This window comes from Psammomys obesus, unplaced genomic scaffold (assembly GCF_907164565.1).
Source record: "Psammomys obesus unplaced genomic scaffold, mPsaObe1.curated_primary_1811, whole genome shotgun sequence".
In the NCBI taxonomy this organism is placed as follows: Eukaryota; Metazoa; Chordata; class Mammalia; order Rodentia; family Muridae; genus Psammomys; species Psammomys obesus.
Window position 1 is genome coordinate 24108332 of NW_026587216.1, and position 26706 is coordinate 24135037.

The 26706-nt window shown below is 41.2% G+C and overlaps 1 protein-coding gene across 3 annotated transcripts in view; it reads left to right on the forward strand.

Moving 5' to 3' along the window:
- Stau2 (staufen double-stranded RNA binding protein 2) overlaps positions 1-26706 on the forward strand; it is a 241352-nt gene that overhangs the window by 973 nt on the left and 213673 nt on the right. For all 3 annotated transcript variants that reach the window (XM_055603173.1, XM_055603170.1, XM_055603172.1), the window contains one exon: positions 6736-6802. In XM_055603173.1, the coding sequence (XP_055459148.1) occupies positions 6785-6802 (18 nt within the window). In that variant the 5' untranslated portion in view covers positions 6736-6784. Of the gene's footprint in view, positions 1-6735; positions 6803-26706 lie in introns of those variants that run through there.

Sequence of the window (26706 nt, forward strand, 5' to 3'; positions counted from 1 at the left end):
GGGGGGAGGGCGTGTGCGGCGGCGGCGGCACAGGTGTCCCGAGGGGCGGGGCGGGCGGGGCGGGGGCCCCCGGCGTGGTGGCGGCGCGGGACCCTGCAGGGGCGGCGGGGTGGCGAGGCCGGGTCGGCGGCGGCGGCGGCTATTTCTGTATAATGGGCAAGTGGCGAAGACGTAACTCTCCGGAACGGGGCAGGGAGGTGGGGCCGATGGGGGGGACAAAATATAGCCTATGACAGGCGAGTTCCGCCGAGCCTCCCGTGGACTGGGACCGTGACGGCTCGGCTTAAAGGGGTAGTTGGCGGTAGTGACCTTGCCGGGGCGTGGGGGAGTTGGGTGAGACACAAAGCTTGGCTGCAGAAGCCACCGTTGAGGGCAGGGACTCTGGGGGAGGGGGAGTCTCTCTGGGGCTGGGGTGGGGAGCGGGGCAGGGCGAGGGGCCAGTTTCGCAGAGGCAATTTGGGGCGATTGAACTAGCAGACCTGGGTAGGGGGTGGGAAGGAGAGCCTGCTTGGGCGCGTGCGCCGAGGGGCGGGGATGGGGGTGGGGGCCAAGTCTGGAAGTCCTTGCAATTATTTGGGTACAGAATCTTGCGTGGTGGGCGCTTTCCATGATGGATCCCCTATGCCACCCACCCCTCAGAAGCTTAGAACTACTTGAGTGGAGACGGACTGTCCATCCAGGGTGCACTAGGCAACGATGCAATTTAGAAGGGGATGCAGCCTGCAGGAAGGATAGAGATGATTCTTTACATGGATTCATTCCGGTAACTGAAAGTCTTCATTTTTGGGTGCTTGATCTCACAGTGCTGGGGAACTTTGTTGATCCCTACTTAGATTCTGATGTATTCTTGTATTTTCTGAGGGGTTAACGCTTTCTGTTGGGCAGGCAAGCAGCCACACAGTCAAATTCTTCAGTAGGGATATTTCTTCCCCATCCTTTCTAAATCGATTCAACTGTACTGTCGTGGATAGAATCACAGTGGGAAAGTATAATTCAATAATAATAATAAAAAAAACTAAATCGCTGCTAGATTGTTTTTTAACATAGTCTTTGTCTCTTTATTTTACCGAAACCTGAACTATCACTTGATTGTGGATTTGCTGCAGACCTGTGTTAAATGTATACATGTGTTAATGCCAAGCTGCATGCCTGGTGTGTGTGGCCACGGTGTCAGTCCTGGACACCTCTGTGTCATGGCATGACATGGCAGTGATGTTCTAAACTTCTAAGTGATGTTTAGTTGTTTGTTATTAGTTGGTCAGGTACACTGTATTCTTCCTCACAAATTACTGTTTTTTTCCTTATGAAACAGTGTTTTGTATTTGAAAATGTTGCCATACAACCCAAGGAGGTAAATTTCAAGTATAGTTTCTAATTTTTAACTTCCTAATTGGAAACAATTTCAGCTTTCAGGAAAGTTGTAAGAACATCCTCCTAACTTTTCTCCAGATTTACCTGTTAGTTACCATTGTACCCATTTATCATTTATTCTCTCCTCCCCACCACAGAAATTTTTCCTCTGCATTTTTCATGGGTGAGATAGGTATGTTATAGCCCTTGGCTTCTAGGTCCTTCAGCATGGAAACAGTTGACTTTTTAATCTGATTCTGCTTGCCTGGGATGAATTTCTACAACATTACAAAAATAGACAGATAGGACTGTCCTATGGCTCACTGGGGAAAGCCTATACATGCTCGTGGAGGTCAGAGGACAACTTGTGTGAGTTGGCTCTTGTCTTCTACCACGTGGGTCCTGGGGATCAAACTCAGGTCATTAGCGTGGTGGCACGTGACTGGGACTGTAAGGACAACTGAGGCTGTCCAGTAAGAGTCAGTTCTCTCTGTGCACTCTGGGGCTCTGGGATGAAAGTCTTGCAAGTTGTCCTCAGACCTCCACATTCCCAATTTAATGTCCCACTTATCTGTATATATGCACATACATACTACATTAGAAAATAAAAAGGACAGTGACTAAAGTTTTAAATACAAAAATAACGCAGAAAGTGTCCTAGAATGAGTAATTGGTGAAAATACTGGAATTATTTTTGTACCTAATCGCTTAGGTATTTTTTTAAATTAAAAGTTATTTTATGTGTATGTGTATATTTTCCTACGTGTATTCTGTGCTCCGTGTGCTCCTGTGTTCTCTTCTGCCTTGCATGTCTTGCTCATGGAAGCCAGAAGAGAGTGTTGGATCCCCTGGAACTGGAGTTAGAGACAGCTGTGAGCTGCCATGTGAGTTCTGGGAATCAAACCTGGGACCTTTGGAAGAGCACTTAGGCACTGAGCCATCTCTCCAGCCCCATCTTTAGTATTCCTAATTCTTGTAGTGCTGGAAGACTGTCGTTGGCTTAGAAAAAAATGAAAGAAGGCAAATCTTTCATAATTTAGTGTGTAGTGAGAAGAGGACTTTGAACCTGTCCAGCTGGGTGTTAATCATAACAGCGTGCATGTGGCTGTTTGTAAATAACCCAACCTCCATCTCAAGCTGATGGGGATTAAATGAGTATAAAAATGGCAAGAATGTGGCGCATATTATAAACTTGCGTTTGGTAATTGTTTTTCCTTCTTTCTTGGTTGGTAGTGTGCCTCTAACTGGCGCAGTTGAGTAACTTGTGTGCTTTGAAACTCTCACTGGTTTTCCAGGAAGTACTGACATTTACAATTGGGTTTTCCTTAACAGTTTTTTGAAGGTACCTACTTAAAAAATTAAAATGAAAAAGTGTTTTTAAAAACTTAAAAGTTTAAGAGATTTAGAAAATGTGTTTTGTCTGCATGTGTGTGTACCATGTTCATGGTGCCTGAGGAGACCAGCAGAAGGCATCCTACCCTCACCCCCACTGCCCCGAACTAGAGTTATGGACAAGTCTGAGAAATCATGGGCATGCTGGGACCCAGGTCTTCTGCAAGAGCAAGTATTCTTAACCAGGGAACCCATTGGTTAGGATGAATTCCACAAATTCTTTAGAGTAAGAAGCTTTGGGTTGGTCTTTGTTTCATATTGTAGACGTTTTGGTTTATGATATGTAAACATGGTTTTGTTTTAATCCCAGGTTGTGGGGTGTGGGGCTGATTCAGATTGTGTACAGCAGTTTTGTGTAGTTTGTAGCCTGTCAGTGAGGATAGTCCATGTGGCTAGAGTGCCCACCGTTTGTAGGATGGGTCCTGACGTAAAATGTTTATTATTATCTATGCCATTTCTTAAAACTGCACTTAGTGAGGATTATATGCAGTTAACCTTACAGCTTTTAGTATACCGTGGGCAAAATGTAATTTATGATAAAAGTGGACTGTTAAGTCACAGGCAGAGTTTGGACCTTTCATTTCTCATGAGCTGCAAGTTTTCTCTCACCTGTATGCCACTGTCAGCTGCCTCGCCTGTTTTTCCTTTGGTAGCCTGGCATCTGGAACTTCATGCCCTCATGAGCCTGGATAGCATTGCAGGTTTCTGTAACAGTGCTTAGTTGCGATGGGATTGAACTGTAGCTGGAAAGTGTTACTATAGGATGGATAGTAGTTTTTTTGAGACCACAGACAACATATAACTGCTTTGAATCTTTTTGATATCTTGATTATTTTAAATCATTGTTTATTGATTATTTTAAATCATTATTCTAGGACAGTAAACTGGGCATACCTTTAAAGAAGAAACAAAGTCTTGAAGATATATGCCACTTTCGAATTCTTAATTGCTCATGCTATAGTTATAAATTTTATATTGATGTAAATCTAATATGTGTATACTTTGCTTGATGGAAAAATTAATAATTTTAGAATGGTATCCAGTTAAGAGTTATTGTAGACACAGTAGCTACATTTCAGTTTTATAGCTCATTATAATTGTAAAAGGCTTAATAGAATATATAATATTAAATCATTAGATGTTTTCATTTTATAAAAATCTATTTTTGTATTTATGTTTGTGGGTGTTTTGTTTGCAAGTATATTTGTGTACCAGAAGAGGGCATTGGATCATTTGAGACTAGAGTTATAGTTGGTTGTGAGCCACCATGTGAATGCTGGAAATTGAACTCAGGGTCCCTGGAAGAGCAGCCAGTGCTCCTAACCACTGAGCCATCTCTTCACCCCACCTCCTAAATTTTTTTTACACACACACACACACACACACACACACACACACACACACACACCAACAGACACATGTAATTTAATCATATCACCTCCAGATTCCTCTTCCCATTTCCTTGGTCCCTTCCCACTTTCAGGGTGTTTTCCTTCTTCTTGTTTTTCTTTTTGTAACCCACAGAGTCCAGTTAGTGCTTCCTGCATGAGTATAGGCAGCCAGACTCCCAAAGAAAAAAAGACTCTTCCATTCCCAGCAGCCATCAGTAGCGCTAGCTCCTCAGGGAGAGGTGCCCCATGCACACTGGAATTTTTGCTGGCTTGGCCTTGTGCAGGTAACCCTAGCCGCTCTTAGTCCAGGAGTGCAATGGCAGCGTCATCTCTGAAGGCAGCCCTTCATAGCGCTCCTCCCCGACCTCCGGCTCTTACCTTCTTCCTGTTCTCTGCTCTGCGATGGTCCCTGAACCTGGTCAGAGTCCTGAGCACCCAGCGGTCACTTCTCAGAACTTTGATCAGTTATGAGTCTCTGTAATGGTACACTTGTAAATTAATTTTGGAATAAAAAATGTAAATTAGAAGTTACAACTTTTGAGTCCTAATATTTTTCATTTTCTTATACTGAACAGAGATTTTATTTTAGGTTGATGTCCAAAGCCCCAAAGCAGTGTTGAATTGCAGGGATGTCTTATTGTTGCATAATAAATTATCCCAGACCATAAGGGCTTAAAACAATACATATTATCTTGCAATTTCTATGGCTAAGCTGCCTCTGATCTCTCTCTTTTTTTTCTGACACACAGTTTCTCTGTGGCCTTGACTGTCCCTGAACCAGCTTTGTAGACTAGACTAGTCTTGAACTCAGAGATGCCTCTGCCTCCCAGTGCTGAGGTTAAAGGTGCACACCACCAACCCCTGAACCCTTATGTATGACTTTGCCGGCAGGCTTTCCCGTGGGCATACTTTCTCATGTGACTCTTGGCCTTTGTGGATCGAAGGCCTCGGTCTTCGCTGCTGTTTGCTCTCCCTTCTATCATGTCATTGCTGCCTCATTTGAGCTTGTATCAGCTCATCTGAGAAATGGCACCTCATCATTTCATACTTGCTTCTTAAAGGTTAAGGGGGTAACTGGGCTTCAAGTAGTTTGACCAGGGCTCAGAAGGTTATCTGACTGGAACTAAAAATCACCAGTAGCCGGGTCCTCTGTGACATATCATTCCCTTACAAAGTTTGAAAAGCGCTTAGAAAAAAAATACAGATGCTGAGAACACTGTGAGAAAGGTTTTAAAATTTCAAAGTAATTGTGAGTGTATGCTCAATGTGTATGTGTGCACGAGGGTCCATGTGAAGGGTGTTGCCCACCCTTGGGTGGTGGCCAGAGAATGACGTCGGGTAGCCTGCTGTATTACGTACCCTCTGTCTTCCTGAGGCAGGGTCTCTCACTGAACCTGCTGGCTGGTGTGTTTGGCCAGGCTGGCTGTGAGAGCACCACTAATCTTCTGTCTGTACCCTTTCCTCATGGGGGTTACAGGTTCGGAGGGCTGTACCCAGGTTTTTACTTGGGTGCTGAACTCAGATCACTGTGTGAGCACTCTGCTTAAGTGATGGCATTTGACCCTTTCGCTGATTTGTTTGGTGATTTTTTTTAACGGGAGGTACTGCTACATTATGTATATTTTTTGGGACTTTTCTTCTTAAAGAGCCCATGCTTTATTTATTTATACATTTGTGTTTTCCTTCCTTCCTTTGGCATCTATTTAAAAATGTAGAGGAGATTTACCACATGAAAGGAATCAGAACTAAAGTGTTAGGCCCCAAAGGAGAGTAAATCCAGGCTTAGCAATGGGATGGGCATAGCATACTGTAAACTAAGATATTATTTTTAATTATTCGATGGATATGTGCACACAGTGTAGGTGCCATTGGTGGCTATGGGGTCCCTCTGGAGCTGTTGTTAGAGATGTTTGTGAGCTGCCCTATGTGAGTGCTGATAACTTAACCCCAGTTTTAAACCCCAGCTTTTAAGCTTTTAACTGCTGAGCTCCCTATCTCCTTGCCAGTGATTTTTTTTTTCTCTTTTTGGGTAAAGCATACTTTATGTGCACACTCTCTTTATATTGATAATAATAAAAGCAAATGCTCACCTAGGTAATTGTACATATTATTTTCATAACATTAAAGAGAATACTTGTGTGTGTTGCATCTTCCTTGAGGGGATGGGTTCAGAGTCGTTCCAAACCCGACTGGAGGAAGTGGGTTACCTGTTAAGTGTTGATCTGACAACAAAAAGGAAGCGTTATAGACAGCTTCCCTTTTGCTTGGATTGCCTTACAACTTCAGAACAAGAAAGTACTCAAGGTTTAACAGTTGCAGTTGTCACTGCTAGTATGGTTGTTTACTGAAGTGAAGATTAACACTCGGAAACTTAAACATTGTTTTTCTTTGTTGCATTAGCCACATTTTATATACTCGCTGGCATACATGGCTAGTGGGTCTGGATCAGATTGCACAAATTGAGGACATTTTTATCATGATATGAGTTCTATAATAATCTGAATGACTCCATTTATTACTGATTTTGGTAAAGAGCACATGCTTAAAAATATTTAGTAGTCACTGAAATTAGTAAGTTGAACTTTATTTTTTCATTTTTCAGTTTTTTGGAGCCGTGAGGGATACAGAAGTTTGATCAATATTGTCTTAACATGCTTCAAATAAATCAGGTGAGTTTGTATTAAGGCATGTCTTATTTACATGGTACCTTGGCCATAAACTGTGGAACGTTGTATCTCAGCTCTTCTCCGTAACCCCACTGCTGCTTTATGGAGAATACATACTGGAGGATGGGAAGAGCAGGCTGCTTAAGGAAAATCGTGGTGGTCCTGAAAGCTGCTAACTCCCGAACGTGGAGGACCAAGGTTGATCTGTTCTTCCTGATGTTACATCCCTCCAGGATGTGTCGGTATGTTCAGAACGTCCATCATCCTGAGGAAGTACCACTTGCTGGCAGTTCTGTAGGCTTAAAGCATTTTCAGTGATATATCTTGTGAAGAGGTTATATCAGTGTATTTAAAAAAAAAAAGGATTTCTTTTCTAGGGCATGTACATGGGCTACAAGGAAGTTTACTACTCAACAAATTGTAGTATGTAATCTTGTTGACTCAGTGAAAGCAGCAGGTTTCCTTAGGTCTTTGCATTCCTCCAAGAACTGTGTACATTCAGTTTTACTTTTCTTGAGCAAACAATACAATATTGTAGCTGTAATATTACAAAATATTTTCTAGCTGCTTTTCTAAGTTAAAATAGAAGTGATTACTGTTTTCTGTGACCCAAGAAAGTAATTCCAATGTTCCCCTCCCTACTCAAGTTCACCTACCATAAGAGCTATGGTTCCTCTACCCTGAACACTAGATTTGGTGACTTCTAAGCCTATCTGTTCAGGCTTTCTGAGCTAGAGTCAAACTATAGTTGTCAGATTTCTCTCTTAACTTGGGTGTCTTTACACATCACAGACTGTATTTGCACTTGAGAAAGAATACGAATACCTCACCTCTGGGTTGGGTAAGCTCGCTCCAGCTTGTGGCTTTTTTTTTTTTTTTTTTTTTTTCTTTTTTCACAGACTGTCATGGGCTGTGCTGTCTACCACTTATTTGGGTTCACTTGATCCCTAGTCTAGCTTATCTCATAGTACTCTTCCTTTTTATTTATTTGCCTCATGGCATTTGCAGTTACCAAACTGATAAAAGTCTTACTTACGCATCTTTGGTAACACAGCTGCAGTTTCAGTCAGCCACAGGTTGAAAATATTAAAAAGCAAATTCCCTTTATTAGACCTGTTTCCTAAGCAATAGTTGTACAACACCACACGAGGTATCATAAGTAACTTGTAGGTGATTTAAAGTATACTGGGTAATTTGTATAAATCTGTGCATATGCATTTAAGGGACTTGAGCATCTTCAGGCTTTGGTATCTAAGGGATACAGAGGGATGAATGGATTTATGTGACATTTTTCTTCTTCATGATGATGGTGGCTTTGCTTGTTTATTCTCCTAGTTCTAGACTTAAATAATTTATTTTCTTAAAAATATATTTATTATATGAGTGAGTGAAGAGTAGTGTTGTTATAAAGCAAACAGATCACCATTCTTTTCCACAATATCTACATAATTAATCTTGCATTATACAAGTGCCATTCATACAAAAGCATTGGTGTTATTCTTTGATCTCCCTCCTCCCCCTCCACCGCACACACACTAGGAAATCTTCTTGTGAAACAAAATTGCTTTTATCAGAGACATTTAATGTGGAGGCTTAAAGAGCTCTTAGCGTGTCCTCTGCTTAGAAGCACTGGAAAATAGCAGCGGGACTTGTAAGAACTGTCTTAGGGCTGTTGTAGGTGCAAAGCTGTCATTGAGTGATTTTTCAGCAGCTCTTTGTTGCCACACTGGGTACAATTAGAACAGTTTGTTTCTTTCTTTCTTTTTGCATAGACAGGTGAAAATGACTACTTATTTTTATTATCATATTTATTGAAAGTTAGTGAAAGGATCAATACTAATGAGTATTTCTCACTTGCTGCTTTGCACATTACTGAACTAGGCATTGTATACAATTCCTTGGGATTTGCCTAGAAAATTTAATTAGTGATCAGAGATAGATGGAATTAGCTATTAAAGACATGGATTCCTAGGATCAATTAGGGATTCCTTATTATTATTGACTAAGTTTCATCCATCAAAATGTTCAAATCAGACAGGAATAGTTGCTGTAATTGAGAATAATAAAAGCTGTAAAGACTTTCTCATTAGCCAAGCTTAACTTGAATTACTAAACTTAGGAGAGACTTTTGTTTTTTAATATTTTCATGGTGACTGCTTTCTCCTGAGAAGGAGTGTTTGCAAAACAAAAGAAGGATGAAAAAGGATTTAAGCTGACCCCCGTGAAGCAACATATATTTTAATATATTGGTTTTAAACATTCTCTCTAGGATTAGTTCTAATTATTTGGAAGAATTTCTCCCCCTTAATCACTCTTGAATAATTGCATTTTTCTCTTGTCCTAACAGATTCTTCTGTTATCCACCAAAACTGATTAAAATTGAGCACATATAAATACCTGCATTATGCCATATCACACAATAGCCTCATATTAGCTATAACACCATTATTATTGTGAAATAAAGGAATGCTTTATGTTCTATTATAGTGGTGACATTTTCTTCCTTTAAATTGCCATCTTCATTTTCTCTCTTTCTTTTGCCTTTTAAGAAAGTGGTGGTGCAGGCTCTTAGTCACAGTACTACAGAGCAAGTTCCAGGACAGCCAGGGCTACACAGAGAAACGTGTCTTGACAAATCAAAAAAGCATGTTATTCTAAAAAAAGACAAACCTTCTGGGAAGATGCTTTTAAAAAGTAGTTTTATGGTATTGGAAAAACAAACAAAAAAGATGGTAGAATAGAGAGACTTGGGTTGTCCTCGCCCTCCCCTTCCCCTGCCATCCATCCCCCCCATCAGCTAGGCTGTAGGGGCAGCATGGAGCTGCTCTGCTGTTGTCTTGTCTTCACCACTTAGGTTGCTTGCCCTGCTGGGGGGATGGGCTGCAAGCTCAGAGGAGGGTCGATGAGAGTAGGGAGGTGTGCGGCAGCTGGGAGTATTTAAGGTGCTTCATATATATTTGGTCCTTGTGGAGCTCCTGTCCTCTCCAGGTCATACTAACTCCCCCTTCTTTGTTATGATTCCCTGCACTCTGCCCAAGGTTTGGTTATGAGTCTCAGCATCTGTTTTTGATACACTGCTAGGTAGAGTCTTTCAGAGGCCCTCTGTGGTAGGCTCCTGTCCTGTTACTTGTTTTCTCCTATTTCCAATGTCTATCCCATTTGTCTTTCTGAGTGGGGATTGATGATCTTACCCAGGGTCCTCCTTCTTGTTTAGCTTCTTTAGGTGTACAGATTTTAGTATGTTTATCCTATCTCATAGGTCTAGTACCCACTTATAAGTGAGTATATACCATGTGTGTCTTTCTGCTTCTGGGATACCTCACTCAGGACGATCTTTTCTAGGTCCCACCATTTGCCTGCAAAGTTCATGATTTCCTTGTTTTTAATTGCTGAGGCCCAGGGAGGGGTCTTTCCTGAGACTGTTTGTCCAACCAAGGACCATTGATGTATATAATCTAGAATTCTGCCCAGATATAGCCCATTGCAGCTCAGTATCCAAGTGGGTTCCCTAGTTAGGGAACAGGGACTGTCTCCGACATGAATTTGATGGCTGGCTCTTTGACCTCCCACCATCTGAGGGAGGAGCAGCCTTGTTAGGCCACAGAGAAGGACATTGCAGCCAGCCCTGAAGAGACCTGATAAGCTAGGATCAGATGGAAGGGGAAGAGGACCTCCCCCATCAGTGGACTTAGAGAGGGGCCGGAAGGAGATGAGGGAGGGAGGGAGGGTAGGGTTGGGAGGAAATGAGGGAGGGGGCTACTGCTGGGATACAAAGTAAATAAACTGTAATTAATATTAAAAAATAATAAAAAAACAAAAAACAAAAAAAAGGTGCTTCAGATGAACCAGATCAATGACTTGTTGTAGTACGTATTTGCGTGTAAAGCTCTTTGGGCAAAATAATATCCTGTGTGACACAACACATTGCAAACACCACTTTAATAAATGAATACACTTTAGAGAGATGGAAAAGAGCAGTGGCGGAACTGCAGACCTGGCGGTGGCTGTGACAATAGGCTTTGGCTGCTGGGAGGCTCAGACCACCATGGGACCACCTTGCCCCATTGCCAACCTCTGGACCGGTGCTGGTGCTTGGCTTGCAGGCCTGGTACACCACATGGAGCCCCAACTGCTGCCACCATTTGAACTGCTGTCTGTTGGGGGCTGGGGGGCACCAGGCCAGGGCGCTGACCGAAGGCTGTGAACACGATGGAACTCTCGAAGGTCTTGCCCCTGGACACACTGCCCAGCTGCATGATAACCCTGACTCTGAGCAGTAGCAGGATGTCAGAAATGAAGAACGTTTCTAGATTGAATCTCCTTGAGGGACTACCACTAGCTGGAGGTGATGCTAATCTCTGTAATCTGCTGCCACAGGCCATGTTGATGTCTTTGGTCTGGGGTTGCCACTGGAAGCCATGCTGATGTCTGTGGTCTGTGCTGCCGCCAGAGGCCGTGTTGATGCCCATGATCCTTGCTGCCCACAGAAGCCACATTGATGTCAGTGATCCCTGTTAGCGGCTGGAAGCCATATTTAAATCCGTTGTCCATGCTGCCACTGGAAGGCATGTGGATGTCGGTGGTCTGTGCTGCTACTGAAAACCATGTTGATGTCCATGCTCTGAGCTGCTGATGGAGACTGTATTGATGACCGTGATCTGTGCTGCATCTGGAATGCATGTGAAAGTCCATGTTCCATGCTGCCTCTTGCTGCTCTGGGCAAGGAAGCTTCTTTTGTGGTGGTATTTATGACTACAGACTCATAACTGAGAATGAGAGACATTGAAGACTTCCATGATACCCCACAAGCCCCATCCCCTAAAAAGAAATAGTCTAGACAGGAAGCTATTGAAGCAAGTCCTTTAAAATGTGATATAAAGATCCTGAGGTGTAGCTCTTCACAGTTGAAGGCTTGGGGAGATGGGGACAGGATGGGGATACACAAGTCTCAATTCTCTTTAATAGGCTGGCTGCTTTGAGTTTGGCCATGTTTCAGTGAGTATATTGGGCAACATAAATTGGACTTGGTGGGTTTTCTTGGGGGGGGTGGCACAAGGATAGAAGGGTGGGCCTGAGAGGAATGGGAAGTGAGTGTGATCAGGGTGTATTGTTGAAATTCCCAAATAATTAATAAAAATATGCTGGGGAAAAAGTATGTTCTATATGTGCAACTTATACTATAGAGAAAGGGATGGTGTGAATAAGAAACAGCCATGGAAAGTTCCACACCCTGTCACAGAGATAATCACTGCTAGCATCGTTGGGGCGTATACTTGAGAAGTTTCTTCTATGAAGGTATGTTTCCTTGTGAAGATGTTGTTTTTACAGACTGGCATTATAGCATATATAAAATTCTGGAGTATTTAATCATCATCTTTAGAAGTCCTAAGACTTATTTAACGGAGCCTTTATTGTTGGGCAGATTTTTATGACATTAGTGCCACAGTAAATTTTTTCATGTCTCTTTTTCTAGTTATTATAACTTACTAGAAATTAAGTGCTGGTCAAAGGTTATTAGAGATACTTGTTGAAGTATGGAAATACACAGTTGTATTTAATAATAGACTAGGGGATGCCCATTTCCTTCCTTGTCTGTCCCATCTTCTACATCCACAGTCTGTGTGACCAAAGTGGCGTTTGCTTTGTGTTTCCATGATCTGCTCCCCTTGACGCTTCCTTGTTGTGCTTTTGCCTTTTATGATTGCTTCTTTTTGTCTACTGTCATCGCTTCCTTTCTGTTTGTAAATGACAGCCCTTGAATTATAATCACTATCTTTAAAATGAATTGTTCAACAAGCAAGTAAAGAGAACTGACCAGCTTTCAGAATATAGCAGAGCAGGGATGGTATATTATGACATTTTCTTTCTGATTATAAGTTCATAGGGAAAGAAAGTTACTTTACATTGAGCTGTAGCACTGCAGATATCGAGGTGCCTTTGCTGAGTACTGTTACAGGAGTGGCTGAAATAGCAACTTTTTTTTGGGGGGGGGTAGGGGTGATGGGTGGTTGGTAGACCAGGGTATCCTGGGGTTAGAGAAGTCCGTCGTAGCCAGTTGTAGCACTCGGAGAGAGTTTGCAGGCATCTGTGCTTGGGAACAGATGCTGGAATGTGAAAGTGAAGAGGAAGCTCTAGGGCCTGCATAAAGGAGTGAGAAAATAGGTAGGGCAAAGCAGAATTTGAGTGCATGTGAGTCCTGGAACTCTTCGGGCAAGAGCGAGCCAAGTGTTGTTATAATGATAGCTATTTCGTGTTTGTACTAAGGTAGCGTGTGACTACCAAGAAAGAAGAGGCCTGGAGTTGAAAGGATGATGATGCCTGTCTCATAGACTTGCAGTGAGGGACGACTGTGTTAGTGGAACATACTGCTTGGCACTGGCCCTCTTACGACTACTATCATCAATTTTACTAACAATATTGCTGTTGCTGTCAGACTCTGGACATTGATAAAAGGAGAGTAGAGGACAAGTCTTCAGGTGAATCATTTAGTGTTTGGAGAAGTGAGCCACTTTAGGCCAGACTGGCTTCAGGGGCCCTCATTTTCCATGTCTGAAACTCCAAGAAATTGTCTTTGTTTTCCCTTAAATAGTACTGCTACTTAAATAATTTTTGTGGAAAGATTCAGCCTAACAGTGGGTGGCACTAGCGTGTATAAGATTATAGAAAAGAGCCGGCACTCGTGCTCTCATTTCCTTTTGCTCCCGACAGTGGACGTGAGGTGACCAACTACGGTTTCTTCTGCCTTGGTCTCCTGCTGTACTGAACTGTAAACTGGAATTGTGAGGCAAAATAAGTCTCCCCTGAGGGTTTTTTTTTTTTATGTTAGAAATTTTAATAACATCCACAGAAATGAAACTAGGACAGTGACTTATTAATAGTGAAAGTGATGATCAGAGGGTAGCTAATAGCAGTGAACACCACATTAAGAAGAGATCACAAATAAATATTTCCTCAATGTTCAGCATTTATGAAAGCCCAAAGCTGATATTTAGCTCTGTCTTGTTTACTCTTCCATTGCTGGGAAGAGACTCCATGACCACGACAATCCTTACAAAGGAAAGCAGTTAAGCTTCCAGTTTCAGAGGTTTAGTTCATGATCATCATGGCAGGGAACATGGAAGCACACAGACAGACATGGAACTGGAGAAGTAGCTGAGAGTTCTGCCCCTGGATCCTCAGGCAGCAGAAAGAGCCACTGGGCCTGGCATGGGCTTCTGAGACATCAGAGGACCCTCCTGTGATACACTTCCTTCAACAAGGCTACCTCCCATTACTTTTCAAGTAGTGCCATTCCCTAATGACGAAGCATTCCCATTCGTGAGCCTCTGTAGGATATTCTTATTCAAACCACCACAGGCTCTGTAGGAGAGACTGAAACTCTTCAGTTATTAAGAAGACAAAAGGATACCAATTTTTAGCACTCTCAGTCAACTATAGGAGCGGTTATATAAGAAAAAGAAGCACAGGTGCACCTGGAAGAAATAAAACCATTTGCAGATGACAGTGATTCCCTGTTTAGAAAATCTCCATGAATCATGTACACAGAGCCCACAAAGTCAATAACAAAATTGAACATGCATTTAGGTACGTAAAAACCATATAAAATAGTTGTGTTTCTGAATGCCACCAATAAACAGTCTCAATTAAAATTTTGCTTATGAGCCACTGAGATGGATTAGTTGGTAAAGGCACATGTTGCCACACCTAGGGACTTGAGTTTAATTTCTAGGGCCTACCTGGCAGAAAGTGATCTCCGTTTTCCCACATTTGCCATGGTGATTTGCCACGGGTGATTTTCCCCAACACAAATAAAAGTTTAAAAAATTATTTTCAGTAATACTTATAAAGGAGTAGACTTCTTTATGAAGGTCTTGTACACTGAAAACTACAAAACATTGTTGAAGTTGAAACCTAGGTGGGTAGAAAAACATACCACATTTGTGAATAGCAAAGCTTGATATGAGTAAGGTGACACTACTATCTCTTGCAGTTTATTGATTCAGGGTAAGCTTTATCAGGACTATAATGAAATGGAAAAGGTTATCTTGAAACACATATGGTAAACAGGCTCAAATCCTAACAGTGTTGAAAGTTAACAAAGCTGAGGAGAACCCTTATTTTCTGTTTGAAATTTTACTTTAATAATCCCACCAGGATGATATTGGCAGTATAGATGATTTATGGACAAATAGAATGAAATTGAGGGTATAGGGATAAACAATATGCATTTTTGTTAACAAGAATGCCAAGATTTAAGTAGGCAAAGAACAATTTCTTCAGGCTGGAGAGTTAGATGGCTCAGTGGTTAAGAGCACTGTCTGCTCTTCTTAGAAGTCCTGAGTTCACTTCCCAGCATTGCATGCTGGCTCACAACTATCTATACTGGGATCTGATGCCCTCTTCTGGCATGCAGGTGTACATGCAGATAGAGCGCTCATATACATAAAAATAAATAATTTTTTTAAAAGAATAATTTCTTCAGCAGGTTATTCTGGGACAATTGAAAATAAACATGTAAAACAATGAAGTTAGACCCTTACTTATGCACTATACAAAACTCAAAGTGAATGTGTGTTCTAAGTTTAAGAACTGGGTTCTAATAGTGCTTGCCTGTCACTCTCACTACTCAGGGTGGTGATGTGGTTCTGCAGTAGAGGATATGTGAGGCTCAGTCTGGGTACCATAGCAAGGATGTATGTCTAAAGCCTTCTCCCTAAACTCCATAAACTAAAATTCACAACTCAACAAGTGAAAAGTGTGTGTACATGGGGAGCATGGACCTAAATACTAAATAGCACTATAAAGAAGGTATATAAGTCAAGACGAAAAATTATGGTCTTCCTATGGCTGCCCTAGGTCTTAAATGATGACACAGAGACTTTTTTCTCTTTCTTTTAATAAAAAGCTTCAGGCACTATAGCTGGGCAGCTACTGAGGCATTCTAACCTGACTGTGCTGGCCTGGCCTTCTTTCCAGCCATGGGGCCTGTTACCTGCCATCCTAGTTTCACTCTGGCACTTCCTTGTTCATCATGGCCTCATAGTGACTCCCTCAGAGTGTCTCCTTTGTCTCTGGTCCCCAACCTGAGACCCCTTCTGTCTCAGGAAGTCTCGCCTTAACCTCTCCTGCCTAGCTATTGGCTATTCAGCTCTTTATTAACTAATCAGAGGGTGATGGAGAACAGTTTTTACACAACAGTGAGACAGGAGATGCTTCATACAATGCCAGTGTTCCCCGGATCTCTCCAGGTACAGAAATCAGCATTGTATACACAGTACACAAAAACATCCTCCAGCACCGAGATGCCAACAAGAAAAATACTGAACTGTATACATGACCAGACAAATCCAAATTCCCATGAGATACTACATGCATGCTTGGATAGCTAGAATCAAAACACCAACATACCAAGTTTGCCAGGACTAGAAAAATTTGAACTTTCAAATACTGCTAGTGGGAGTTTTAAATGATGAATCCTCTGTGGAAAAGTTGGAGTATTCCTCAAACTGAAGCATAGAATTGCCACCATCCAGTGATTTTCATCTAAATACATGTCCCGGGGGGTTGAAAGCAGGTACTCAAATTTGTGTACATTTATAGTAGTCTTCAGTAAGTAGATGAGAAACAGACCAAATATCCATTGATGGAGGACTGAGTAAGCAAATTGTGAGTTATATTTCAGAAAATAGTTCCTAGATATAAAATTGTACTGATACATGTCATACTGTGGGTGAGTCTTAAAAACGTTAAAGAATCAAGTACACAAGGTCACATATGCTATGATTCCATTTATTTGAAATGTCCAGAATAGGTAATCTAGAGAAGCAGAATAAAGATCAGTAGTTGCCAGAGTCTAGAAGGTTCTCAACCTTCCTAATGTTTTAACCCTTTAATACAGTTCCTCATGTTGTGGCATCTCCAACCACAACGTTATTTTTGTTTCTACTTTATAACTGTAATTTTGCTATTGTTATGAATTGTAATGCAAAACATCCGATATGCAGGCTATCTGATATGTGACCACCAAATGGGTTATGACCCACAGGTAGAGAACCATTGTTGGGGAGAAAAAATATTTAGCAATTAGATACAGGTAGTGATTATAAAGTGCTGTGGATTAGTGTCAGTGTATTGCTTGCTTCTAGTAGATTAATTTGATATTAATGTCACTTTCACTTTAAAATGTCTGCAAAAAAAGAAGAAAATACAATTCATAGCCAAGATTTAAAAAGCCACTGACTAAAAAGATTGATTTTGTAGAATAAGGTATAAAAGTGTGGCAATCAGTATGCTCTAATATTTAAGAAAGGAAAGGAAGATGATGTGAAAATAAGAGTAAAATATAAAATACACACCGATGAAACTTCTATAAACAAAGAGTATAATACCTGAAGTTAAAATACTGACTAGGGTTGATTGTAGATAAGACAATAGAAGGAAAGAGTGAACTTGAATCTGTAGAAATTCTTGAGTGTTCAGAATGAAGCAGTGATTGGAAAGTCACCTCAGATACGGATGGGTATAGGGTCCAGGAGAAGGAAAGACAAAATATTATCACTATGGATTTACTTTTTCAATAACATTTAGTCATTTCTAAGAAAAAAAATCAGTGAACCCAAAGTGGCAGAAATGTTAAAGGAACCACATGTAATTAATAGCTGAGAACGAGTGATACTTAGTGGAAATCTTAAAAACAGCTTGAGACAAATGGATGCATTCTGAAACACTTCCCCACTCTCCTATCCATTGTGACACTGGGAAAACCCTCTACCATTAAGGTCTATCTTCAGCCTTGAACAAATGATAAAAATATGAATAGATATGAGATGCTTATGGAAATTTCCAGCCAGAAGAGTGGAGCATTGTCTTTAATGAAAGACACCTATTAACTCAGCATTCTAGTCTAACTGAAAATTCTTTTTAAAAAAAGAAGTGACTTTTAATCATGATTTTTAAAAAAATTATTGAATTGAAATTTATCTAATAAAATTGATTCTTGTGACCTGTACAGTTTTGTGGCATTAGCTACATGCATATTGTTCCACATATGTTGCTGTCATTCATCTCCAGACATTTGTAATTTTCCCAAACTGGAACTGTAATTAAATGCTAACTTCTCACATTGCTCTTCCCTAAACCCCTGGCAATCACCATTTTACCTTCTGACTCTGCATTTGACTACTGTTAAGTACCTTCATTTAAATATAATTGTATATGTTTGTCCTTTTGTTAGTGGGTTAATTTAGTGCAGTGTTTTTAAAGTTTATGTTATAGTATATATCAGAATTTTCTTCTTTTTGAAAGTTGAATAGGAAATACTCCTTTGTGTGTGTGTGTGTGTGTGTGTGTGTGTGTGTGTGTATGTATGTGTGTGCATGCATACACACGTGCATATTGTTTGTCCATTCATCTACTGATAGATATTTGAGTTGTTTTCACCTTTTGACTAATGTGAATCTGAGTGTATATGTTGTATGTATATACAACATATATGTTGTTTTTCATTCATCCTTTGGTGAACACTTGGGTTACTGGTCCTGTTTGGCTGTTGTGAATAATACTGCTATGAACATGATGTAGAAACATTGAGTCCATAATTTGAGTTCTTATTCTTAATAATTTTCTTTAATAATAGTTCATAGTTTGTGTATGTCCAGAAGTGAAATTGTCATGTAGTAATTCTGTTGTTAATGCTTCCAAGAACTGCTGCATTGTTTCCCATAGAGAATACACACAACAATGAACAGGAGTTCCAGTTTCCTCACATTTTCATGAATATAATTTTTTATTAAAAAAAAAGAAGACTATTAGTCACCCTAATGGACACAATAAGGTACTCATTGTTTTAGAAGGTAGTTTTTCCGCCCTTCCCCAAGTTCCCAGCATAACAACTCATGAGACTCAAATATATTTACAAATTCCTAGGCCATGGACCTAGGCTCTTCTTTGACTAGGTGATAATGTAAAATAACCCATTTATACTAATTTATATTCTGCCACATGGCTGGTTACCTGGGCTCAGGTACAGTGTGTCTGTCCTCTTCATATTGCCTGCCGAATCTCCCCATCTGGCTCTCTCCCAGAATCCTCTCTGACTACTCAAATGTTCCACCTCCTATTTCCTGCCTAAGCTATAGGCCATCAGATTTATTATTGGCAGGTGCTCATCCAGACAATAGACATTAGACTACTACACATTGTGGTTTGGATTTTTATTTCTGATAGGAACATTAAAGCTTTGTTGTGTGCTGACCAGCCTGAGTATCTCTGGAGGACTGTTCCAGTCCTTTGTCCATTTTATAATTTACCTGATGACTTTTTGTTAAGAGATAATTCTTTATTATATCCTGGCTACTGATTCCTTATCATGTATAGTATTAACAAAGATATATTATTATCAAAAAGTACCTTCTTCATTTGTTTTTATTTTTTCCATTAATTTATTTGTTTAATCACTTTACATCCTGATGAAAAATGTCTCTAAAAAAAATAAAAAGTAGAACCTGAAGGAGTCCATTTTTAGTTGTCCAGCTCTATAAATAAAGTCATAAAGGAAGTTCTTAGGCTAAAGGGAAAATATTAACATGAGGAAATTTGGATCTTTGGAAAGAAATGATTAAATAGTTGGTAAAGACAAGACATTTTTTTTTTTAAGCTTTGCAGACAATAATGGACTATGGCTTACAGTATGGGTCAGTGGTGAAGTGTTAGCTTATGAGCAAGACCTGGATTTACTAGCATGTGGAAAGAAGAGATAATGGATTAGACCTAAAATGTTAGTAATGTGTTAGGGTTTCTATCATACACAGAAAGAGATTGATATCAGTGGCATAAGAATTGAAGAAAGGGAAAGGCAACTGTAGAATTGTTAGTACACATCAATGGTATAATGTTTATTTTAATGAAACCGTCAGATATGTTATAGCAGTTGCTATAAAACAAAATGAGCCAAATTTTGTGGATGAGGCTTGTGATCTCAGCACATGAAAGGAGAGGCAGTTAGAGGAAGGATTCTGTAAGTTCACAGATGGTCTGTACACCAAGTTCCAGACCATCATGAGTTACAAGTGAGACTTTGCCACAAAACCAAACCAAGCTATGATTGAGAAGATGTCTATGTCAGTAAAGAAAGTGTTGGCCATGCAAACATGAGAAAGGACCTGAGCTTCCATTCCTCAAAACCTACATAAAAAGCTAGGCATGCCAGGCAGGAGCACAGATCCCAGTGCCACACAGCACAAGCAGGGCATAGCACTCTTGAGATTATCACAGATGCCCAGAGGATCTGGGCGCCGCTAAGGTGAGCAAGTGTGTAGTGGAGAGATGGGAGAGAGAGAAGCAGAAGGGTGTGTGCGCAGTGAAGTGAGGCAGAACTGGAGACTTGAGGGCAGTGAGAAACAGCTTGGTGTGAGTAGCTGGAGATGCCACCCGAGTCCATGATGAGGCCCTGGCCCGTGCTGCCATTTAGGGCTGTGTCTGGGTCCGTGGTATGCAGCAGCAGAGTTTTGTTGCCACCTAAGGCCATATGGAAGTGTGGGCTGCCACGTGGGGCCATGTTGATGTCTGAGGACTGCACAGAGCTTGCTCCACCCCTCACTGGCTGCAGCATTCTGGAGAACTGGCTCTCCCCTCCTCTGAGCATCTCTGGAGAGCTGGTCCCACGCCTCGCTTGTTACAGTGAACCCCACACCTCTCCCAGGAAGACCTGACCCTGCTTGCTGGGTGGGGTTGGAGGGTAGGGATGAAGGGGTTGAGCCGTGTTACAGGTGACCCTGCTCCAGGGGTGTGAGCTTGGGAGAGCTGGTCCTACCCACCTCTTGCTGGCCATGCAGAGCAGTGGTATTGCAGGAGAGATCCTGGCCCCTCACACCCCTTGCTGCTTGTGGTAGGCTGGAGAGCTGGCCCCTAGCCTGGACACCGTGGGAGAGCTGGCCTAGCCTCTCCCCTGCTGCAGCACTCAGGAAAGCAGGCTCTGTGTCTCCCCTAGGAAGCACAGTAGAGCTGTTCCTGGCAGCATGGGCACCAATGAGCTGGCCCTGAGGGCATGAGAGCGGGAGAGCTGGCCCTACTTGTTGCCAGCTGCAGCAATGGGTGAATGAGCCAGGGTAGTGCTGGAGAGCTTGCTCTGTGATGTGGGTGCAGGAGAGCTGTCTGGCTGACCAGCACAGCTACCACCCAGGCCCAGATCCAGGGCTTTGAATTGGGCTACCCCAGCATCTACTCTATTGGAGCTCAGGAAGGGGCCAGTCCTACAGATCCAAAGCTGCAGGATCTCCATGACACAGGGCAAGAACAGGATGTGTGAGAGGAGTTCTGGTGAGGATCCAGTGTTGCCAGTGTATCAGAAGTCAGAGGCTTCAAACCAGACCAATGACTCGTAATGAACGTTTCAAGTAAAGGTGTGCGGACAAAAGAGTATACTTGGGGGACACACTGACACGACAACTCCCACAATGAGTTTTTGTTTTGTTTTGTTTTTCTTTTGTGGGGAAGGTTTGAAGGGCAGAGAGTGGATATGAAGGGATGGGGGGATGAGTGGGATTGGGTGGCGCATGATGTGAAATTCACAGAGAATCAGCACAAAGGTTTTTTGTTTTGTTTTGGGTTTTTGTTTGTTTGTTTTTTAGCTAGGCACATGGTGTGCCTGGGTAATCTCCGTTCTGTGAGGGAAGAGGCAAGGTACTGGTGCTTGCTAGTCCAGTTCAATTGCTAAGTCCAGGTTCAGTGAGAGACCCTCTTCAAAAAACCAAGGCGGAGAGTGATAGATAACCAACATTGTCATTTTGTCCCCAGTGCTCACGTACGTGCATGCACGAGGAAGTGCGCCTTCATGTAGACACGCACACACATGCTTTAAGTATCACCCATAAAAATATAAAAAGACGTAGAAACATAGTGAAAGAGTGGGGATAGAGGCAGCAGCAGTGCTACTACATCTGAAGTAAATAAAAATGACCTGAACACGCCAGTGAAACTGTGAAAGGAGACTGGCGTGAGGAGCAAAGACGCATTACATTTACAAGAAACTTCAAATACAAAGGTAGAGTAAACACACAGTGCACTTACAGGGACTTCTGCTTCTCCTCCATCTATGGTAATGGAATCATACCTACCTTCTTACAACAGGCCTTATCACTCTAAAAGAAAGGATCCTACACAGTTCGTGAAAAAAATACTTCTTAGGACTTTGGACATCAGCTGATGAAGATCACTGGTTCCTGGGTGATGAGAAACAAATGAGGTGCTGTGGTCTGAATTTTCTCTCAGAATGAATGTTTTGGAAACATCAGGGCTTTGCAGCGGTGAAGAGAGTTGAGACCATTAGTGGGGATCTTGAATGGATTTATGAGTGGGTTTGTTGTTAAAGACTGAATTTGGCTTGCTCTTGCTCTTTTCTTTGTTCTTGCCACTCAGCCTTCTGCCTCTCAGCCTTAGAATTCCTAGACTTAAGTGTAAGGCATCAGTGTCTGGTTTTGGTGAATTAGCTAGCCTTGGTACTCAGCTATAGCTGTGTAAAATGTGTACTAGACAGTGTGAGCAATGTGATTGCCCTTCTAGCTCGAGAGACTTCCTAGAAGTGGCATAAGGACTAAAAAGGGGAAGAGCCTGTGTATTCCCCCAATTCGAGGAGATGGTACTGTTCTGGAACCAGCCAACAAAAGGCGGACTGGAACAGACTGCTTCGTGTGCTTAGCTGCAGCCTAGACCAAAGTTGAGGAAGAGGTGGAGGCATGAAAAATATCCAACACAGCAGGGTAAGTTCATAGTGTTTGTTGCTCAGTAAAAATTATGTGTGTAGAGAAACTTGAAAATGTTATCCATAAGGAAGTAAATAACCAAAGCATATTCTAAGCTGACATAAAGTGATATAATTGAATAGAGGACATTGTAAACAATTACATACTTATAAGGGTGGCTTATTTCTGTACTCATAACCACTCCAGTGGGCTAAGACATGAGGATAGTGAATTTGAGGTCAGCCAACACAACACAGTAGGACCCAGTCAATAAAATAAAATTGGTGTGGAGAGGTGGGTCCGCTTAAGAGCACATACTACTCTCCCGCGTTCTATTCCCCCTACGCGCATCAGCTTCTAACAATTGCCGTTAAAACTCCAGCTCCAGGGGAATCTGCCACCTCCGGTTTCTGAGGGCATCTGCACTCACATGCACAGACATGCACATGTGTACATATTTAAATTGTAATAAAAATAAACAGGCTGGGGACATAGCTAAGTTGAGTGTTTGCCTAATGTAAGGTCTTAGGTTCATTCTCTAGTTCTGTAGAAAACAAAAGAAAAACCCACAAACAAACCAATCAAACAGCTTCCACCCGAATCATATGTCTGCCTCATAGATAAAAACATAAAGGCAGTTCTTGATGGTAGTAACTGCACTGTGGGTCCCTGTGGAAAACAAAATGGCCTGGGATGATGCAGCTCATCTGTACCCTGTTTGTCTAGTGTGTGTCAGACCGTGGGTTTAGTCCCTAGTACTGTAGAAAGTAAGCAAAATCTCCCCAAATCAACTAAACAACCAAACCCCAAACAGCCCAGACAACTCTAGCAGAATTATCTGTTCTCTGTAGGGAAAAATGTGAAGGCAATTTGTGATGGTTGACCTACATTGTCAACTTCATAGGACTTAGGATCAACATGAAAATGAATCTCTAGGCAAGCCTGTGAGAGATTATTTTGATTAGGGCTTGATTGTATTTGTAATTTAATGTATAGTCTTGCTTATGTTTTCTGACTGTCTACGTGTGTAATCAGTAAACATGAATAAAGTGTAATGTTCTGTTTCAGAACAAAAAGATGATTTGCTTGATTTCTTGAAAAGAACCATTAGCCAAGATTTAAAGTTTCGTCTGTTCAAATACCAATTATAATAATATGCACATACATGGTTTAACTCAGGATCTTTTTTGTTGAGATGGGGTCTCTCTATGTAGCTCAGGCGCTTGTTGTAGAGCTCACTGTGGGATCCAGGCTAGTCTCAAACTCAGATCCATCTGCTTGTTTGCTCCTTCCTTCCATTGCATGTGCTATTATGACCAGCTTACCTCAGTATCTTAAACATGAGTTTGGGGTGCAGTTTCACAATTCAAATTGTAAATGGAATGTGGTTATTTTAATTTTGTTACTATGATCAACAAGAGGAGCTAAATGTGATTTTTCTTGGTCTTCATTAAGACAGGGCCTCACTGTGTACAACCTGGCTGGCCTGGAACTCACAGTGTGTAGATCAGGTTGGCTTTGAACTTGCTGCTGCCTCTTTGCTTAGTACTGAGCCATAGTTGTGTGTCATCAGGCCTGCCTGTGTGAGACTTGATAAGGCTGCATTGAACCTGCCCCTTTCAGCTCTTGGGTGTTGATGGTGACTTAGCCTCTATCATTGAAGTTGGTTATCTCTAAGACAGGAACACTGAAACATGACTTCTTTGCTTTTTACTCTGAAATAAAGAGCTCTTCATATGGAAAATACGTTTTTTTCTAGTAGAAGAAGCCTTATCTTTGGCTTTGAGGTACAGAATTAAAAAGTGACTCAAGTCTTTAGCAAAAGAGAGACAAAGATTTATATATATATATTTGTAAACAAAAAGTTTTCAATATATAATTTGATTAAAAGTTAGGAGTTTTGCTGCTTGGGTGCCCTATGAAATATTTTTATTTTATGCTGATTATATTTAAGCATCTTGATAATGCATTACAATTTAATATTAAACTCAATTTAAACTGTAAAAACAAAATTATCTGTTCTTGATAACAGTCTTCAGCAAACTAGGAATAGAAGTGAACTTCCTTGATCTGATAATGAAGAGTTTATACTTAGGATTATATATATATGTATGTATATATGCATATATATGCACACACACACTCACACACATATATATGTGTACATGCAAAAATAGTGAAAAAAGATGCCAGATTGGAAGGAGAACAGGGAGGGGTATAATGGACGGTTTGGAGTAAGGAAGGGAAAAAAGAAAATGGTATAAATGGTATGATTATACCATAATCTCAAAAATAAGACTGAAAAAAGGAAAAAGAAAAATGTTATTGGCGTTAATTATATTTACTGGTGGAAAATTGAACTCTTTAAAAAGAAGCCAAGAACAGGACAGAGATACTTACTTTTACCAGTCCTGTGTAGAATTTTATTTGCATAATGGTTCTAGCCAATGCACTTAAGCAAGACAGACACTCAGACTGGGAAAGAAGGAATACAATCGTCTTTATTCATAAGTGACCTAATTGTAGAAAATCTGGCAGGATGCGACTACAGCTAATGAGTGAGTGTATGGGGTTGAAGGATATGAGAGCAATAGAAAGCCAGTCATTTCTAAAGGGCGTCTAAAATGGAATAAAAAGAACACTTTCAGGATCACTAAAAATATGAAAGAGCTGGTTTTGGTGGTACACCTGCAATCCCAGAACTTGTGAGGCAGAGATAGGAGGATCAGTACAAGTTTGAGGCCAGCCTGGTCTATATAGCAAGTCTCAATTCAGAAAACCAAAACTAAAACAAAAACCAAACAACCCAAAAAACCCCTCAAACTTTTGTAGTAGTGTTTGAACCTGGGAAAATATGTTAACACTGAAAAATATAAATTATGGCTGAGAGAAATGAAAGAGCACCTGTATAAAACTGAGAAACTCGATCTTCACTGTTTACTATTTTTTTGAGTTGAATTTTTGTGAAATTACCCTAGTCACTAGAATTACTTGTAATCTCCAAGTCAATGTTACTTTTATGCTTATTTGTAGACTTGTAGAATTTTGAAAATTCTGAGTCCCTCCATGTACATGCCCCTACCTGAGATGGAACAAGACTACACTCTGCATTCTTTCACCTTTTGCATTGTCAACGAATGGTTTTCTCATAGGTTTTCATTGTTGTCACACTGGCTGCACGTCTGTGCAGTTAAAATAGAGCCGAGGTATGGTAGGTATCGAAGTCTGCGGAGTATTCCTACTTAAAAAGACTGATGTGCTTTATAGAAAAAAAAATACCAATTAGATAAGCTCCGATTGGACGGAATAACAGCGCTCTTGCCTCTGAGTTCAATGCTAGTGAGTCAACACTACGCTTATCTTAAAAAAATTACATTTATTGTGTGTGTGTGTGTGTGTGTGTGTGTGTGTGTGTCGGCATGCATGTGCCATGATGCATGTGTGGAGGTCAGAGGAAAACTTCCAGGAGTCAGTTCTTCCATCATGTGGTCATCAGGCTCAGTGGCAAGCACTTTTACCCACTGAACCATCTCCCCAGCCCGAAGTACATAGTTTAGGCAGAGTCTTTGGGAGAAACATAGAAACAGATTGTGAGTTGATAAATTGACAAAAATGTGACTAGAGGCTTGCAGGGGTCTAATCCATTCTTTTCCCTTCAAGCAGTGGTCCAGTGTTCACTAGTCTTGCAGGGACTGTCTAGATTAGATCTGTCAGTGACACACTGTTACAGTTAGTATTGAGCATGAACGGTGTATCATTTTCATGAGTTGCAAGGCACCTTTTTTCATTTTCACCAAATCTGTAGATTTGAGATAATAATGTTCCAGTTCTTATATACTTTATTGTTGAAATGGACAAAATCACTAAAAGTTCATCCGTCTCCTGTGCTATTCATGTATGTGTTACTGCCTTCTTAGAGAGAGGTACAATTGAGATTTTAATCAGCACCGTACCCCTAAATACCAGTAATATCTGTTGGCACTCTGTCTCAGTTACTTTTCTCTTCCTTCCTTCTTCCCTCCCTTTTTTCTGCCTCCTCCCTCTCTCCCTCCCTCCACCTCTCTCTCTCTTTCTTGATTTCTCCACCCCCTTTTGGAGACAGGCTTCCTCTCTGTAGCCTTAGCTGTCCTGGACTCACTTTGTAGACCAGGCTGGCCTCGAAGTCACAGA